The following is a 15,877-nucleotide window of genomic DNA, read 5'->3' as shown; positions in this document are numbered from 1 at the left end:
TGCCTTGAAGAATGGGCAAAAATCCCAGTAGCTAGTGCCAAGCTTATAGAGACGTACCCCAAGAGCTTTGCAGCTGTAATTTCTGCAAAAGGTGGCTCTACAAAGTATTAACTTTTTGGGGGGAGGTGAATAGTTATGCACGCTCAAGTTTTCAGTTTGTCTTATTTCTTGTTTGTTTCACAATAAAAAATATTTTGCATCTTCAAAGTGGTAGGCATGTTGTGTAATTCAAATGATACAACACCCCCAAAATCTATTTTATTTCCAGGTTGAAAGGCAACAAAATAGGAAAAATGCCAAGGGGGGTGAATACTTTCGCAAGACACTGTAGGACCTGTCCATTGACAAAATATTTATGGGCTTGCTCAAACAGAGTTTGACGAATACAACTAGACTGCATGACAGATTGAATATATACTACTGTACTGCAATATCACTGAGACCACTGTCAGCCCTCTGATTTCTCAGTGAGGGATGATATACTAACTACACCAGGACCGGTCAGAATTCGTAGCATTGTAGGCCTATTTTTGTTTTTCAAACACTTTTTTTCTGGTTACCAAGTAGTTCTCCTCTATAATGCCATGTTAAATTAATTTCATAAAACCAAATAAGCCTTTGATATTCAGTTTTAATAAGGTTTAAACATTATGCCGCCAAACATTTAATATGCCATAATCCCCAACCATTGTAAAATGTCAACATATAACATTCTAAATTACTTATAAACATATACAGTTCCATAAACCTTCATTCATTTTCTCACATTTGCTCCATTTAATATAAATTGAACAGCTCCAGAGGCCAGATGTCCCCATTTTAGAAATAGCATAAATCATAACAAAACATGTCAGACAGTCCAAGACTGGGTCAACATAGTTAAACTACACTACAATTATTTTAGAACATAGTGCTCTTTGAAGCAGAATAGCTATATGGAGTTCCATTACATGCCAGGTCTACCTTTTTGATCAATGCATTTATTCCACTCTGGTTTTCACGCTCTCTTCCTCTACCTCTTCAATTTTCTCCCCGACGTCTACGTTTCCATCCCTAAATCAGACATGTCGGTTAGAAAATGTCTATATTGTAATTGCATCAAAGTTTTGCTTGACTGCAGTATTTGTCTTCTCTTCACTAAAGACTTTACGACAGTCTCACAGTATTATGTAATGCAACATTGTATATAGAACTATACCACATGGCGTCCTGGGATTTCCAGCTGCAGTGGTATTCCTATTGGCATTAGATATTGTATGACTAAAACAAATTGTTAGTTGGTAAACACTGTGACACACACTTGTTGTCATTGTAGGTACCTTTTCTCCATGTCACTCTCAACACTTTGGTCATCAACATCGTCATTGTCATCCAATATGAAGACTGGTGCCGTTCCAAACTCTTCTCCCTTTGTTTTGACAAACTGCTCATTCAAACCAGCTTCCCTCAGCTTGTCTCTGTATTTACGCTCCGCGTCAGCCTTGGCGTTTTTCTAGAGCAATTCCATCAAAGGGCAGTGAATAGACAAGGTGCACAACAATAAATAATACAACAGTTGACCGCTTAAAGGCTCTTCTCAAGTGTTTGCAATTCTAGAAAATGAGTTTCCAGGTCAATGCAAGCCCATAGTTTACCTGGGACACCTGTTCAAACAGGTAAGGACGGACAGTTACTCTGGCCTTCATATCCTGTAGCTCCTTCTTATACTCTCTCGTCCTTTGTTGGTCAGCCTCCCTACATGTGCAGAGCCACATAAACATTAAGTAAACATTAAGGACAGATCAACAACTCTTTAATCAGTCTGTTCTTTTCTGTTTCATCTGAGGAATTTCCCAGTACTCACCGGTGCTGTTTCAGCTTCTCATGATACACCTCTTTCAGGCTGCAATGAGGGTCCATGACCTTGGCACGGACAGCCACTGTCTTCTTCATGGCCTGAGACCTCTTCCTATGTCTCCGCATCCACTCGGCACTCTCCTGCTCCTTGCTCTCTTTCTGCTCCACAGACTTTCTGATGGACCAGGGAGAGGACAGGACAGCGATGAGTATGACTATGTCCTGTATCTTTACTTATTAAGACAGACACACCTGATAATGAAGTTCACAGTTCCCTTTTACCTAATGGCCATACAGCGTTTCCTTGCTGCATCTGTGATGTAGGTGGGAAGCGTATCTGCGGACAGTGATGTTAAGCCTCCAAAGGAATTGCTTCTCTTCAAAACGGCACTGACTATGGGTTCCTGAGGACAAAAATAACACAAGGAAACAAAACGTTTCCAAAGATACAAAGAGAAATTTCATTTCAAGTTCTATTTGCTGAGTTCTACAGTAAGCTCACCTGTTCTTTTTCAGAGCTGCTTCTGCTTGGTCTCGAAGGCAGAGTTGACGTCCGTAGGTGGAAGGGCTGACACTTGGTAACATTTTTCCTCTCTGCCCTCTTCAGTGATTCCCTCTGAAAGGCCTTGTGCAGCCTGTCAAAATCAGGGACCTGGGAGTTGGTCTTTGGCTGGAAGGTAGGCTTCTGATCCAGGAAGGCCAGAACCTCCTTCTTAGTCCGTTGGGCGGTGCGAGGCTCCGGGTTCTCAGTATGAGTTTGGTTCCCTATAGGCGCTGTGGACTTCCTCAAGGTCTCCTGGGCCCTCAGCTGGATGCGTACCTTCCTGCGCAGCTCCTCCTCTACAGAGCATACAGAATTTAGTGAGAAAAAAAAAAGATTTAGGGAGGATTATAATACTTTTATAATACAATTTACTGAACCTAAGCAAGATCTCTGGAGATATATTATTTAGGCAACACACCTTTTAAATGTTCTGAGACAGCATGGTCTTTGATTGCTTTTGGTATTGGTTTCCTGACATTGGTGGCTTTTTGATTCTGTGCCACCGTGCTTATCATTTGCATCAGCTTCTCTCTCTTCTTCTCATCTCTCTCCAGGAAGCTGAAGGGCTTCTGCATGGAGAGCAGGAAGTCCCTCCTCTGTTCATGGCCTTCCTTCCTCTCTTTCTGCCGCACCTGCGACATCTCATCATAGAGGGGCAAAAACACATGGCCAGGCACAGGAACAGCACGAAACTTCCTCTGACATTCCGCCTCCTCTTTCTCCTCTTTGCTTAGTTGGAGCTGCTCTGTTTCTGTCGGTCCTTGGTGCTGAAGATGCTGTGGTCCTCTGTGTGAAACAGTTGTGGCAGAAGCCCAGGCTGCAGAGGATGTGACAAACCTCCCTGACTGTCTGAGCTGTGGGGATTTCCTGAAGGTAGACCTCCTACCTGACATCAGTTCAGACATGGAACTGGATTTCCTCGGTCCCCTATGTTTGAGATTGTTTTATTTAACATAGAACAATAGGATATTTGAGACTTACAAAACAAATATATTGTGATAACTTATTTGCATCATTGGGTGACTTGACATACCTGGCCTGAGAGCTGAAAAACTCGTCCAGTTGTCTGTCAGCACTAGACTTCCTGTCGAAACCTGCTGACAGCATAGAGTTCTGCTGGATCCTTTTCTCAAGGCCCTCTCTCTGTCTACTCTCTGTCTCCTGCAGCTGCTGCTTGTGGGCCTCCTTCATCTCCTGCAGCTGGTGCTGGAGCAGCAGCTCTGAACTCAGGCCATCCTCCAGGAAAGCCTGCAGGTCAGCCATGTTCCTCTGCTCTTGCATCCTAGCAGCAGTGTGTCCTCCTGAACCCAACATTCACCAAACAGCTATGGAAAGAAGGAAAAAGGGGAAGACATTTTTAATTGTATTCCAAAACTCTTCCAAAAACACCTCCCACAGTGAGATAAACCCTTGTTTAGATCAGACATTTTTATTTCCACAGAACTGTGTCCCACATTTGATCAATTAATGATAGTTAATATCATGAAAAGTTATGCAAAACTCCAGCAGCACATGATGTGAGCCTCCGCAAGGGTTGCCCTAGTAACCAAACTGCTTCTCCAAAACATTGCCAGAGAATTCTTCATATATGTCTATGTTAACATAGTAGGCTACATGCTAAACTGTTTTAGGGCAGAAAATGTGTATTGTTACACAATGCATAACTACAATACATATTGAGATGACAATTTTGGAATATTGCAAAATAGAAAATATAACCTGATGCTCGTGCACTTTAGAACTACAGCATACTTATTCCAGTGGATTATTATTATTATAATTGTTGTCCATTGTCCATCTCTTCTTGCTTCTCTGCTTCACAACAAAGACTGTCATGTATCGACACCATATATTGACACTGTTACAAAGTAATTTAACTTCGAATCACTAGATGATGTTTCGCTACATGTTGTTAAAGCTAAGATATTTGACTCCACCCCCTGGAACCGTCTAATGTTTGATTGGCCGAAGTAAACGCTTGCGGTATCTCGATCTATCAGTGATCTCGATTGGGCACTATCATGTTCACACATTTGTAACACATTTTTTTTATTCAAGAAGCGCCTTAACTATCCCTTCTACATTGTCCTCCTGAATAAAACAGAATGATGTTTAAATATCAATAGCACCAAAGTGCGGACAACTTGTGAAGTGAAACTAGTGCGGTTCCTTTTTCTGATTGGTTGAGCACTACAGGAAGTACTTGCCTCTTACGTATGTCAAAATATACAACATGGCTGCATTATAGAATGGACACAGCTGCTGTTAGTAGGACATATTCAAGGGGAAACATTTAGTTCTGATTCTAAACGATACAGTTGGAGTTGTTTTAAGGGTTAGACGAGTACCACGTCGTTACGTTGTTTTAAAGATGCACAGTCTCACTAAAACGGCACTGTCTTTCAATGGAATCGGGTGGCGGTGTGTTTCTCTGAACCGTTTTTCAGAAACAAGAATCATTTGCAGAGGACTCGCGTGCGCAGCAGAACATGGGGAACATAAAAATGAGCTCTATGATGTCATTATATCTGGAGGAGGGATGGTTGGGACCGCTATGGCTTGTTCTTTAGGTGAGTCGAGGTGATCTCCTAATGCTGCCCAGTCAAACAGCCCCTCTACCCCTATTTGCCCCCATCTAAAGGAGGAGGAGCCGTCATTCCGCCGCTGGATGCAAATTCTCAGACTTCATCCTCACAACTAAGTTGCTGTTGTGGCTTTGCTGCTGATTTACACCATACAGCATTTGCCTTAGTTCTGTGTTGCTAAACAAGTAAGGTATAATTAAGACAAACATGCAGAGGAACTTTAATTTCTTGTTCTCATAAAATGTAGGCTATATCAATGCTACTCCCACCACAACGTTTAATCTGTATGTTTATCATTTTGGACAGAGCATCAATCAATTTCATGCATCCTCGTTATTGTTGACAGGCTTGGATCCAAACTTGGAGGGGAAGAAGATACTTTTGCTTGAGGCAGGCAACAAGAAAGTGATGGACAAGGTCCCAGACGCCTACAGTACAAGAGTCAGCTCCATCAGCCCGGGCTCTGCCACCCTCCTCAGTGGTACACAACCATATTACCAAACACTATTATCATGTTCCCTGAGAAAGTCATCTCTCTAATGGCATTAGAATCTCTGTTTTCCATTAGCAGCCAATAGCATCAGAAAAATGTAGGGAACCTCTCTGCAAACAGACACACATGGCTGCAATAGTATGAGCTTCATGAAGTACAGTAGGGGTGAAGACTTGTGTGTAGATAGTTTGGTAGTTGTTGTCTATTATTTGTCAGGGTTGGTTTATTGGTTTATCCATTTAAAAAGAACAGTACATCTTGTCCAATGACAAAAGAGCTCATGTTTAAGTGGCCAGCTTCCTGTCTGATTAAGTCTATTTGTGGTGTGGCTCAGTATAAAAGGTTGTCAGGAAGTAGGTTAGTGATCAGGCCCAGCTTGTCTAGTCACACATGCTTAGCAGGGATCATATCTGGCCTCTAGTCTACATCAATCATTGATGGGATCCTCTCAACTATTATTTATGTCACCTGGGGTTTTACTTGACACCCTGATGATGTACTGCATGTCAATAAGGAAGTGAAGGAAGTGATTTGGATACCCATGGCTATGTCAAGCCCAGTTAAATTGACTTGGATGTATACTGAACAAAAATGTTAACGCAATATGCAACCATTTCCAAAATTTTACTGAGTTACAGTTCATACAAGGAAATCAGTCAATTGAAATAAATTAATTAGGCCCTAATCTATGGATTTCACATGATTGGGAATACATACACTACATGGTCAAAAGTATGTGGACAGCTGCTGGTTGAACATCTACTTCCAAAATCATGGGCATTAATATGGAGTTGGTGCCCCCTTTGCTGCTATAACATCCCCCACTCTTCTGGGAAGGCTTTCCACTAGATTTTGAAACATTGCTGCGGGGACTTGCTTCCATTCAGCAACACTGATGTTGGGCGATTAGGCCTGGCTCGCAGTCTGCGTTCCAAAGGTGTTCGATGGGGTGGGGGTCAGGGCACTGCAGGCCAGTCAAGTTCTTCCACACCGATCTCGACAAACCATTTATGTATTGACCTCGCTTTGTGCACGGGGGCATTATCATGCTGAAACAGGAAAGGGCCTTCCACAAAGTTCGAAGCACAGAATTGTCTAGAATGTAATTGTATGCTGTTACATTAAGATTTGCCTTCACTGGAACTAAAGAGCCTAGTCCGAACCATGAAAAACAGCCCCAGACAATTATTCCTCCACCACCAAACTTTACAGTTGGCACTATGCATTGGGGCTGATAGCGTTCTCCTGGCATCCGCCAATCCCAGATTTGTCTGTTAGACTCCTAGATGATGAAGCGTGATTCAACACTCCAGAGAACATGTTTCCACTGCTCCAGAGTCCAATGGTGGCGAGCTTTACACCACTCCAGCCAATGCTTGGCATTGCACATGGTGATCTTAGACTTGTTGTGCGGCTGCTCTGCCATGGAAACCCATTTCATGAAGCTCCCGAGGAACAGTTCTTGTGCTGTTTGGGAGTTTGGAACTCGGTAGTGAGTTTTGCAACCGAGGACAGATTATTTTTACACGCTTCAGCACTCGGTGGGTCCCATTCTGTGACCTTGTGTGGCCTACCACTTCTCGGCTGAGCCACTGTTGATCCTAGACGTTTCCACTTCACAATAACAGCACTAACAGTTGACCGGGGCAGCTCAATTTTATATATCTGTCAGCAACAGGTGTGGCTAAAATAGCAGAATTCACTAATTTGAAAGGGTGTGCACATACTTTTGGCCATGTAGTGTATATGCATTTGTTGGTTACAGATACCTTTAAAAAATAAATAAAAATAAAAGTAGGGGCGTGGATCAGAACCAGTCAGTATCTGGTGTGACCACCATTTGCTTTGTGCATCGCGACACATCTCCTTCTCATAGTGTTGATCAGGCTGTTGATTGTGGCCTGTGGAATGTTGCCCCACTCCTCTTCAATGGCTGTGCAAAGTTGCTGGTTATTGGTGGGAACTGGAACATGCTGTCGTACACGTCGATCCAGAGCATCCAAAACAATGGGTGATATGTCTGGTGAGTTTGCAGGCCATGGAAGAACCTGGACATTTACAGCTTCCAGGAATTGTATACAGATATTTGCGACATGAGACCGTGCATTATCATGCTGAAACATGAGGTGATGGCGGCGGATGAATGGCACGACACTGGGCTTCAGGATCTTGTCACGTATCTCTGTGCATTCAAATTGCCATCGATAAAATACAATTCTGTTCGTTGCCCGTAGCTTATGCCTGCCTATACAATAACCCCACCGCCGTTGACATCAGCAAACAGCTTGCCCACACAACGCCATACATGTGATCTGCAGTTGTGAGGCCGGTTGGATGTACTGCCAAATATTCTAAAATGACATTGGAGGTGGCTTATGGTAGAGAAATTAACATTCAATTCTCTGGCAACATCACTGGTGGACATTCCTGCAGTCAGCATGCCAATCGCAAGCTGCCTCAAAACTTGAGATGTCTGTGGCATTGTGTTCAGTGACATAACTGCACATTTTAGAGTGGCCTTTTATTGTCCCCAGCACATGATGCACCTGTGTAATGATCATGCTGTTTAATCAGCTTGTTGATATGCCACACCTGTCAGGTGGATGGATTATCTTGGCAAAGGAGAAATACGCATGAACAGGGATGTAGACCAATTTGTGCCCAACTTTTGAGAGAAATGAGCTTTTCTGCATATGGAACATTTCAGGAATCTTTTACTTCAGCTGATGAAACATGGAACCAACACTTTACATGTTGCATTTATATTTTTGTTGACTTTGCCCACTTGAGTTCTTGTCTCATTTAATCAAACTCCTCTAGCAAGTAATTATGGGGCTTCTATGCCTCATACATAACATCCCTAGATTTTTATAGATCTTGTATTCTATTAAAATGTTGTGTGTGCCTTGCAGGTGTTGGCGCATGGGATCACATTATGAACATGAGATGTAAGCCCTATCAGAAGATGCAGGTCAGTTCTTGGAAACTGCAAGCCCTAAAGTTTTTTTTTTTTATTGAGAAGCCCATTTAGGTCGTTAGAGTTATACTGCTATATACTAACTCTCATTCTCCATGCATCAGTAACTTGTTTGGCTATAAAGTTTTAGGAAAATTGTATCTCCCCTGCCATTTAACCTCTACTCAATCATGTACTTTACAATGCCATTTCCCTCGAGCATGTAATTGTTCACAAAGAAAAAGCAAACCCAATGGCGGTTTAAAACACGCATTTTGTTCATTCCTCTGCCCAATTTATACATCCTCAGAGGCCATGCAAATGCCAGTGTGCCTCAAACCCCAAAGGACAGGAGGTCAATTTAAAACGATTATCAAAACTCCCTGGCTTAGTGAAATGTTAGTTTTTTTTCCCCTCTGGCCACAATTGCAGAGTATTTAATTAGGATCATATTTAATAGGAAAAATACATCTATTTGGCATCTTCAACTAGGCGTTCATCCCCTGTACAAATTATAAAGATGAATGTGACAAGCAGGAGGCAGAAGATGTAAGATGACAGGATGTGTGGATGTCAGTAGCAAAGTGACCGTGTTTTACAGCTGTGGACGCAGGCTGAGTCCCTTCTGTAAGATGTGGTCAGTTTATACCAAAGAAAAAAACACAGGGTTTCTCTCATGGCCAAGGATGTCATCATAAAATGTAATATGGTGATTATGGTGATATACCTCTTCCATAATACCATAACTGCTCTGCTCCTTTTTTTTTCTTGTTTGTTTGCAGATTCATATTACAAGGATAGAGGAGCAGTGCGTTGAGGTTAACCCAAAAAATCTTCATTCACTATCCTAAATAGTTAACGACTGGCTGAAAAAGGAAAAATAACCTGAATATTAGTAGGCTGTTTCCAATGGTCTCTCTCCTGTCTGGGTGTTAAGATGGAAAGATAAGCAGGTTTTAAAGCTCCCATTTGGGGATTTCTCCTAGCAAAGAGGACAATAAGTACATAGCAACACATTCCTTATCAACAGAAGTATATTTTTCTCCAACATAAAAACTCCTTGGAATTTGCGGTTTGGTTTCATTAAATCTTTCAAGCAGCCAACCACTTGTCACAAGTTGCAAACCCACCACCATTAGTGGTTTTCTGTAGGGTTAAAACCCACTACTTTATGGCATGTTGGGGGGGAAGTAGTTTAGCTGTGTTACTTCTGAATGATAAGGTCTGAGAGAGAGTCCTACATAAGCATAACCACTTCCCTGCGTCACATGAAAAGTCTTCATTTACCATCTCAGAAATGATGTGCCTCAATTATGTGTTTTATTTTGACACTCAAGTTTTTTGGGATACATTAACCAATATTTACCCGCTCGGTAATGTTCACAAATGTGTTCTGTCGGGCCAAAAATATTTCCATAAATCCACATCACAAATGGCATTTTATCATGCATCAGTAAGCTCCCTAAGTCAACCATAGAACTAGAAGGGTGTTGTTGACCTTTCTAGATCTTAGTTTGGTCATTTAAGTAGTGGCTGCCAAGCTCTGGCTGCAGCTGAACAAATTTGATGTGTTCAGTTCAATTAGGCTGTGGCTCTTTGGCCGGCTAAATATAGGGAATGGGGATGCGTTTAAGGATAGAGTTGTTGACCACAGGGATAATTGATTTCTCATTTAGGTTTGGGATGCCTGCTCGGATGCCCTGATTACATTCGATAAGGAGAACCTGCAGGACGAGATGGCATACATTGTGGAGAACGACATCATTGTGGCAGCCCTGACAAAACAGCTGGAGAATCTCTCTGGTAAGAAACGCAGCGCCACACACAGTCCAGTTACATTGCTGATTTTTCCATGAAACCCTCACTATGCACGAGTAGTGATGTGACTCTCCTGAGAAGACATCTTGACTTCATTGACATCCTGTTAATGAGCACGGGGTCTGGCAGCTCATGTTATGTCACCATATTTGTTCCATCCTGTCCCTGTGTTTTGTTTATTTGTATTTTCCCCAGTGTCTGTTTTTAACGACCAGTGCAGCTCTTGGACGCATCCATGTTTTTCCTGCTATTTCAATCAAGCTCCATATTTTCAGTGTGCCAGTTAGTGCACTCCATAGACCGGGTGCCATGTAAAGACACGTGCAGTTGTCCAATGACCTATTTCACATTGACATGTGCTCCCACGCCATTAAGGATGCTAAAGTGCTGACGGTGTGTTGTGCTGTATTGTTGTTGAAATTAGGCCGGCTTTTTGGAGGTTCAGAAATGAAACCTTAGCACTGCCTTGCGTCCGACTGTAAAACAGCATATTTATAAACAGGCTTTTCTACATTTTGCACTAAACAGATGTGTGGTTGCAGGCAGCAGGTTTTCCTTAAAGGCATCATGTTGGTCCTCTACTTAATTCTTTCTTCCTTTGGCCATGATGTTTCTCTGCTTCTGAGGCAGTACATGAAAAGCGTGCACTAAGCCAGCTAGTTTGGTAGTAACTCTGCTCTCCAGTCACTGCAGGCCAATATTTGTCGCTCGTGTTCAGGAACCAGTAGTCAATCTGCGGACGGGAACCTCTCCAAGTGGGCAACGCCAAGTATAATTCCAGATACTTTCATGTTCGGGATGACCGACTACTGATAATTCAAAGAAAGTGGGAGTTTTGGTGCATGCTGGCAGCAAGCAGAAAGTGTGGTATGGTCTGCTTGTAGATAAACACTATTAATCAATGCTATGCAGCATGCCAAGACCATTGAGAAGACTGTCAATGTGAGCTTCGGCAGCTGGTCCCTGCCAGAGAGGAAAACCAGTGCTGTTTTACAAGGTGGTTTGTAGATCCTCCACTGCCTTAGTCACTTACAGCCAAACCTTACTCTATTTTCTTCCTTTTTGGAGGAAACAAGTAGCAAAGTCTTGATTAGTGTGACCAATTGTGATGAAAAATACTTACTGGCCCTTTCCTTGTTTAGTGAAAATGATTCTCTGTGGTGAACCCAAAATCCCCTTGGCTCTGCTTTTGACCATTTTTTTCTTCTCTGTGTTTGGTCTCTCAGATCAGGTGAGGGTCCAGTACAAGTCCAAGGTGGTGAAATACACCTGGCCCAAGTCCCACCAGGTAGCTGACGCCATCCCCTGGGTTCAGGTCACCCTGGCCAACGGACAGACTCTTCAAACCAAACTACTGGTCAGTCCAACATCCTGAGTAGTAACTCTTTTATTTTATGAATGTTTTTTTTGCCTTTGACCATAATGCTCTATGATGTAAACGCTGTGATTGGCTGGTTTGCAGATTGGAGCAGATGGGCCAAATTCGATGGTAAGGCGGGAGGCAGGGATACCCACGGTCAAGTGGAATTACGACCAATCAGCTGTTGTGGCTGTCCTGCATCTGTCTGAGGTGAGATTTACATCTTACAACCTCTCTATTTCATCAAGACACATAGAGGCCATATTAATTGTTATCATGTGTTTCTATAGCCAACAGAGAACAATGTTGCCTGGCAGAGGTTCCTTCCAACAGGCCCCATAGCAATGTTACCAGTAAGTTTGTATCATAGGTTCAAAGTGCAGCTGAGCTCTTTGCTTTTTTCTGTCCCTTAATTTTAACCAACGTCCCCTTCTCTCTTGTGGCTGTAGTTGTCGGACACAGAGAGCTCTCTGGTGTGGTCGACCAGCCACCGCCATGCTGAGGAGCTACTGCAGCTGGATGAGGAGAGCTTCGTGGACTCCATCAACACTGCCTTCGTGAGTCCCGGCCTGACCCAACCGAATCAGATAATGATGAGGAACAAGTGCCTTTATACAGCAGAGAAAGAAATGGATTTCTGATACATTTGTATGAATAGTACATTTATGAACGGAAATCCTTTTGTTACCAACATGCTGCAAGTGCACCAATGAACCGGTTAGCCAATACCAATGGGTGCACTTGTCACTGTTTTCTGTCTCCTCTACATCATACATGTAGACAATACCAACGTTTTGCCAGCCTAAAGTCGCTTTCCCAAGCCTACTATTTTTACTAGTCCTGCCGATGGGGTCACCACGGTTGTCATGCTTGGTTTCAGGCCTGGTTTGCTAATTAAACCTGTGGTCTGCCAGTTGGTCATTACTGCATGGAATGTTTTTTAAACAAAGCTAATTCAACAGCAGGCCTGACCAGCCTCTTCTTTTAATTAGCAAGGGTCCTGTAACGCTGCCAAACCATTTTGTAAGTGAGGAAAAGTACACTCACTCTGCATTTCTGCTCTAGTTTGTTTCTTTAACTTCTCTCTTATCTCTGTCTACCATGCCCCTCTATCTCTCCTATACCTCTGTCTCTTTCTCTACCTGCTGTTTCTACCTCTCTCTCTCTCTCTCTCTCTCTCTCTCTCTCTCTCTCTCTCTCTCTCTCTCTCTCTCTCTCTCTCTCTCTCTCTCTCTCTCTCGTATCTCTCTCTCTGTATCTCTCTCTCTGTATCTCTCTCTCTCTCTCTGTATCTCTCTCTCTCTGTATCTCTCTCTCTCTGTATCTCTCTCTCTCTCTCTGTATCTCTCTCTCTCTCTGTATCTCTCTCTCTCTGTATCTCTCTCTCTCTGTATCTCTCTCTCTGTATCTCTCTCTCTCTGTATCTCTCTCTCTCTGTATCTCTCTCTCTGTATCTCTCTCTCTCTGTATCTCTCTCTCTCTGTATCTCTGTATCTCTCTCTCTCTCTCTCTCTCTGTATCTCTCTCTCTCTCTCTCTCTCTGTATCTCTCTCTCTCTCTCTGTATCTCTCTCTGTATCTCTCTCTCTGTCTCTCTCTCTGTATCTCTCTCTCTGTCTCTCTCTCTGTATCTCTCTCTCTGTGTATCTCTCTCTATCTCTCTCTGTGTATCTCTGTGTATCTCTCTCTCTCTGTGTCTCTCTCTCTGTGTCTCGTCTCTTTCTGCCAGTGGAGTAATGAGAACCACAGTGAACTGGTGGAGACTGCTGGCTCTCTGTTCCGCACTGCCCTGTCAGTCCTCATGCCGTCTGCAGGCTCTGCACGCCAGCTACCCCCCAGCGTGGCCGGGATCGGCCCAAAGAGTCGGGTCATGTTCCCCCTGGGCATGGGCCATGCGTCAGAGTACATCAGGCACCGGGTGGCACTCATCGGGTAAATCCCCACTCACCCCTGGGGACACGCCGTTATTGAACTTCACATCGGTTTGCTTTCGAAAACTGTGACTCATATTTGACCTGGCATTTTGTAAATATAAGGATTATATGCCCTTATTCTATGAAGGTATAACAGGATCATATAAAAAAAAAAGATACTTATCGACTGCATCAAAAGAAAAATACGGTTAATGCCTCTATTCAATTATTTCTGTCTATTTGAAGGGAATGCTTGCTTTGATCCTACCCTGTAGATGTGGTGACTAGATTTACACGGCGGGGGTCTTTATTTTTCTTTGCAGCGACGCAGCACACCGCGTCCACCCTCTAGCTGGCCAGGGAGCCAACCTGGGCTTTGGGGATGTGGCCTGCCTCACTCAGCTCCTGAGCCAGGCGGCCTTTAACGGGAAGGATCTGGGTTAGTGACTACCCTAAACAGACACCAAACACAGTAGCTGTAGCCAGTGGTTTCTCAGAAGCTGTTTTCCACAGCCCAGCCTGGGAAGCCTCCCAGCCTGGGCTGTTGATCTTGATTATAAAAAGAACCGTCTTTCTTCCAAAGTTTATTTGATGTTTTTTTTTTTTCATACAGTTTTTGGCAGAAAAGACAGTTCACAGAAATGGAAATCCTGTTATGTGAATCTTTTATTTGATTTGTTCTAAATAGCTCCAATGCAGAAAACGCATTAACAATGTACACAGGTCCAGAAACTCTTTTCTCCATGATTTTGTTAACCCCTGGTGTTTTGCTCTGCCTGTGTTGTGTTGTGCAGGGGCCATGCAGCACCTGTTGGAATATGAGACAGAGCGCCAGCGACACAACCTGCCCATGATGGCTGCCATCGACCTGATGAAACGACTGTACTCCACTAACGCTGCTCCCATGGTTGTCCTACGCACCTTCGGGCTGCAGGCCACCAATACACTGCCAGCCATGAAAGTTAGTATGCCGTCTCCTCTTTAACCCCACCTTTCTCCAATGTCATGTCCCTTGTCAAAGTGAACCCACAACACTTGTTCAAGTAGAAGCCATCTCTTCTTCCATTCCCAAGGTTTGGCCACATGTCAGAAATAAGCCCCACTTTGGCTTCGCTCATGACCCCACCCGATCCTGACCTTTTTTCTGATTACATGTCTTTTTACTTCAGCTCTGCCTATAATTTCCATGGTTGTCAACTTACTACTACGGCAGCTTAGTTTAGCCCCAAATGTAGTGTTACAGAAAGTGTGTGGGTGGGGTGCAGTGCCGGCCCGGGGCTGCGTTACAGTGGTGTTGGCTTGTGTTTTCACACCCCTTTTATTACAGACCGCTGATGTGAAATGGCTTTATTCCCTACTAAGTGATTCAGACCAAAGCAACCATAACTGGTTGTAAAGGCATTTCTCCCTGGAGACCCAAAGTTATGCTTGACATTTTTCCATATTAAATGTTCAGAGTTTACAGATCTCGTACACAGATGGGAAAGATGCTAGGAATAATTTTTTGTAGAACGTGCTAGTGCTATGCGTGGGTGTTGGATTCATGTATTTGTGGATAGGTATGGATGGATTGACAAAATGGATGTTTAGATTTGTGAGTTGATCATGTTCTTTCTCTCCAGGCTCAGATCATGGCGTTTGCAAGCAAGTGACACATACACGAGTCCTGCCGTTGCAGTTTGATCGTACTCCCAATGACTTTGTGAATGGAATGTAAAAGTGTAAATGAATAAAGTTATATTTTATGCTCTGTTATTACTTGAACACAGTTATTCCTGCGTGTCTTTCTTTCTGTGTGAAGATGATTTTGGGGTTTTCCAAGCATTTCCGGGGCAGCAGGTAGCCTAGTGGTTAGAGCGTTGGGACAGTTTTATTTTTACAATTATTTTACCTTTTATTTAACTAGGCAAGTCAGTTAAAAACAAGTTCTTATTTCCAATGACGGCCTACCTGTGAACAGTCGGTTAACTGCCTTGTTCAGGGGCAGAATGACAGATTTCTACCTAGTCGGCTCAGGGATTCAACCTTGTAACCTTTCGGTTACTAGGCCGAACGCTCTAACCACTAGGCTACCGAAAGGTTGCTGGATCAAATCCCTGAGCTGACAAGGTAAAAATCTGTCATTCTGCCCCTGAACAAGGCAGTTAACCGACTGTTCACAGGTAGGCCGTCATTGTAAATAAGAATTTGTTCTTAACTGACTTGCCTAGTTAAGGTAAAAAAATAAATCCTGTATCCCAGTTTCACCAAATATTATGAACACCTGCTCTTTCCATGACAGACTAACCAGGTGAAAGCTTTCATCCCTTATTGATGTCACTTGTTAAATTCGCTTCAATCAGTGTAGATGAAGGGGAGGAGACGGGTTAAAGA

The 15,877-nt window shown here is 43.2% G+C and overlaps 2 protein-coding genes across 4 annotated transcripts; one reads left to right on the top strand and one right to left on the bottom strand.

The window, feature by feature from the left end:
- Positions 1-613: 613 nt before the first annotated feature.
- fam161b (FAM161 centrosomal protein B) lies at positions 614-4,309 on the bottom strand. 2 transcript variants are annotated; one of them, XM_014210840.3, is made up of 9 exons: positions 4,100-4,309; positions 3,414-3,705; positions 2,799-3,307; positions 2,339-2,676; positions 2,119-2,240; positions 1,844-2,011; positions 1,635-1,734; positions 1,320-1,492; positions 614-1,053 (listed from the first exon to the last, which is right to left on the bottom strand). In XM_014210840.3, the coding sequence occupies exons 2-9, from the start codon at positions 3,692-3,694 to the stop codon at positions 981-983; spliced, it is 1,764 nt and encodes a 587-aa protein (XP_014066315.1). In that variant the 5' UTR covers positions 3,695-3,705; positions 4,100-4,309; the 3' UTR covers positions 614-980. The 2 variants fall into 2 exon arrangements, with proteins under 2 accessions (XP_014066315.1, XP_014066316.1); XM_014210841.3 differs by having other exon boundaries at positions 4,133-4,272.
- A 272-nt stretch (positions 4,310-4,581) lies between these two features.
- On the top strand, positions 4,582-15,268 carry coq6 (coenzyme Q6 monooxygenase). 2 transcript variants are annotated; one of them, XM_014210590.3, is made up of 12 exons: positions 4,582-4,950; positions 5,312-5,446; positions 8,371-8,429; positions 10,091-10,217; positions 11,459-11,589; positions 11,695-11,802; positions 11,883-11,945; positions 12,042-12,149; positions 13,321-13,523; positions 13,828-13,943; positions 14,299-14,465; positions 15,127-15,268. In XM_014210590.3, the coding sequence occupies exons 1-12, from the start codon at positions 4,752-4,754 to the stop codon at positions 15,154-15,156; spliced, it is 1,446 nt and encodes a 481-aa protein (XP_014066065.1). In that variant the 5' UTR covers positions 4,582-4,751; the 3' UTR covers positions 15,157-15,268.
- The last annotated feature ends 609 nt before the right edge of the window (positions 15,269-15,877 follow it).

This window comes from Salmo salar, chromosome 09, assembly GCF_965601325.2.
Source record: "Salmo salar chromosome 09, fSalSal1, whole genome shotgun sequence".
NCBI classification, from domain to species: Eukaryota; Metazoa; Chordata; class Actinopteri; order Salmoniformes; family Salmonidae; genus Salmo; species Salmo salar.
This window is presented reverse-complemented; position numbering and strand designations above follow the sequence as displayed.

Excerpts from the sequence above, each read along its gene's own strand:
- coq6 (XM_014210590.3), top strand. The coding sequence starts at position 4,752 with ATGCACAGTCTCACTAAAACGGCACTGTCTTTCAATGGAATCGGGTGG. Across the intron at positions 13,944-14,298 it reads CTTTAACGGGAAGGATCTGG|GGGCCATGCAGCACCTGTTG; the intron begins GTTAGTGACTAC and ends TGTGTTGTGCAG. Across the intron at positions 14,466-15,126 it reads ATACACTGCCAGCCATGAAA|GCTCAGATCATGGCGTTTGC; the intron begins GTTAGTATGCCG and ends CTTTCTCTCCAG.
- fam161b (XM_014210840.3), bottom strand. The coding sequence starts at position 3,694 with ATGTTGGGTTCAGGAGGACACACTGCTGCTAGGATGCAAGAGCAGAGG. Across the intron at positions 2,677-2,798 it reads TGTCTCAGAACATTTAAAAG|AGGAGGAGCTGCGCAGGAAG; the intron begins GTGTGTTGCCTA and ends TATGCTCTGTAG. Across the intron at positions 1,735-1,843 it reads GAGAAGCTGAAACAGCACCG|GGAGGCTGACCAACAAAGGA; the intron begins GTGAGTACTGGG and ends CTGCACATGTAG.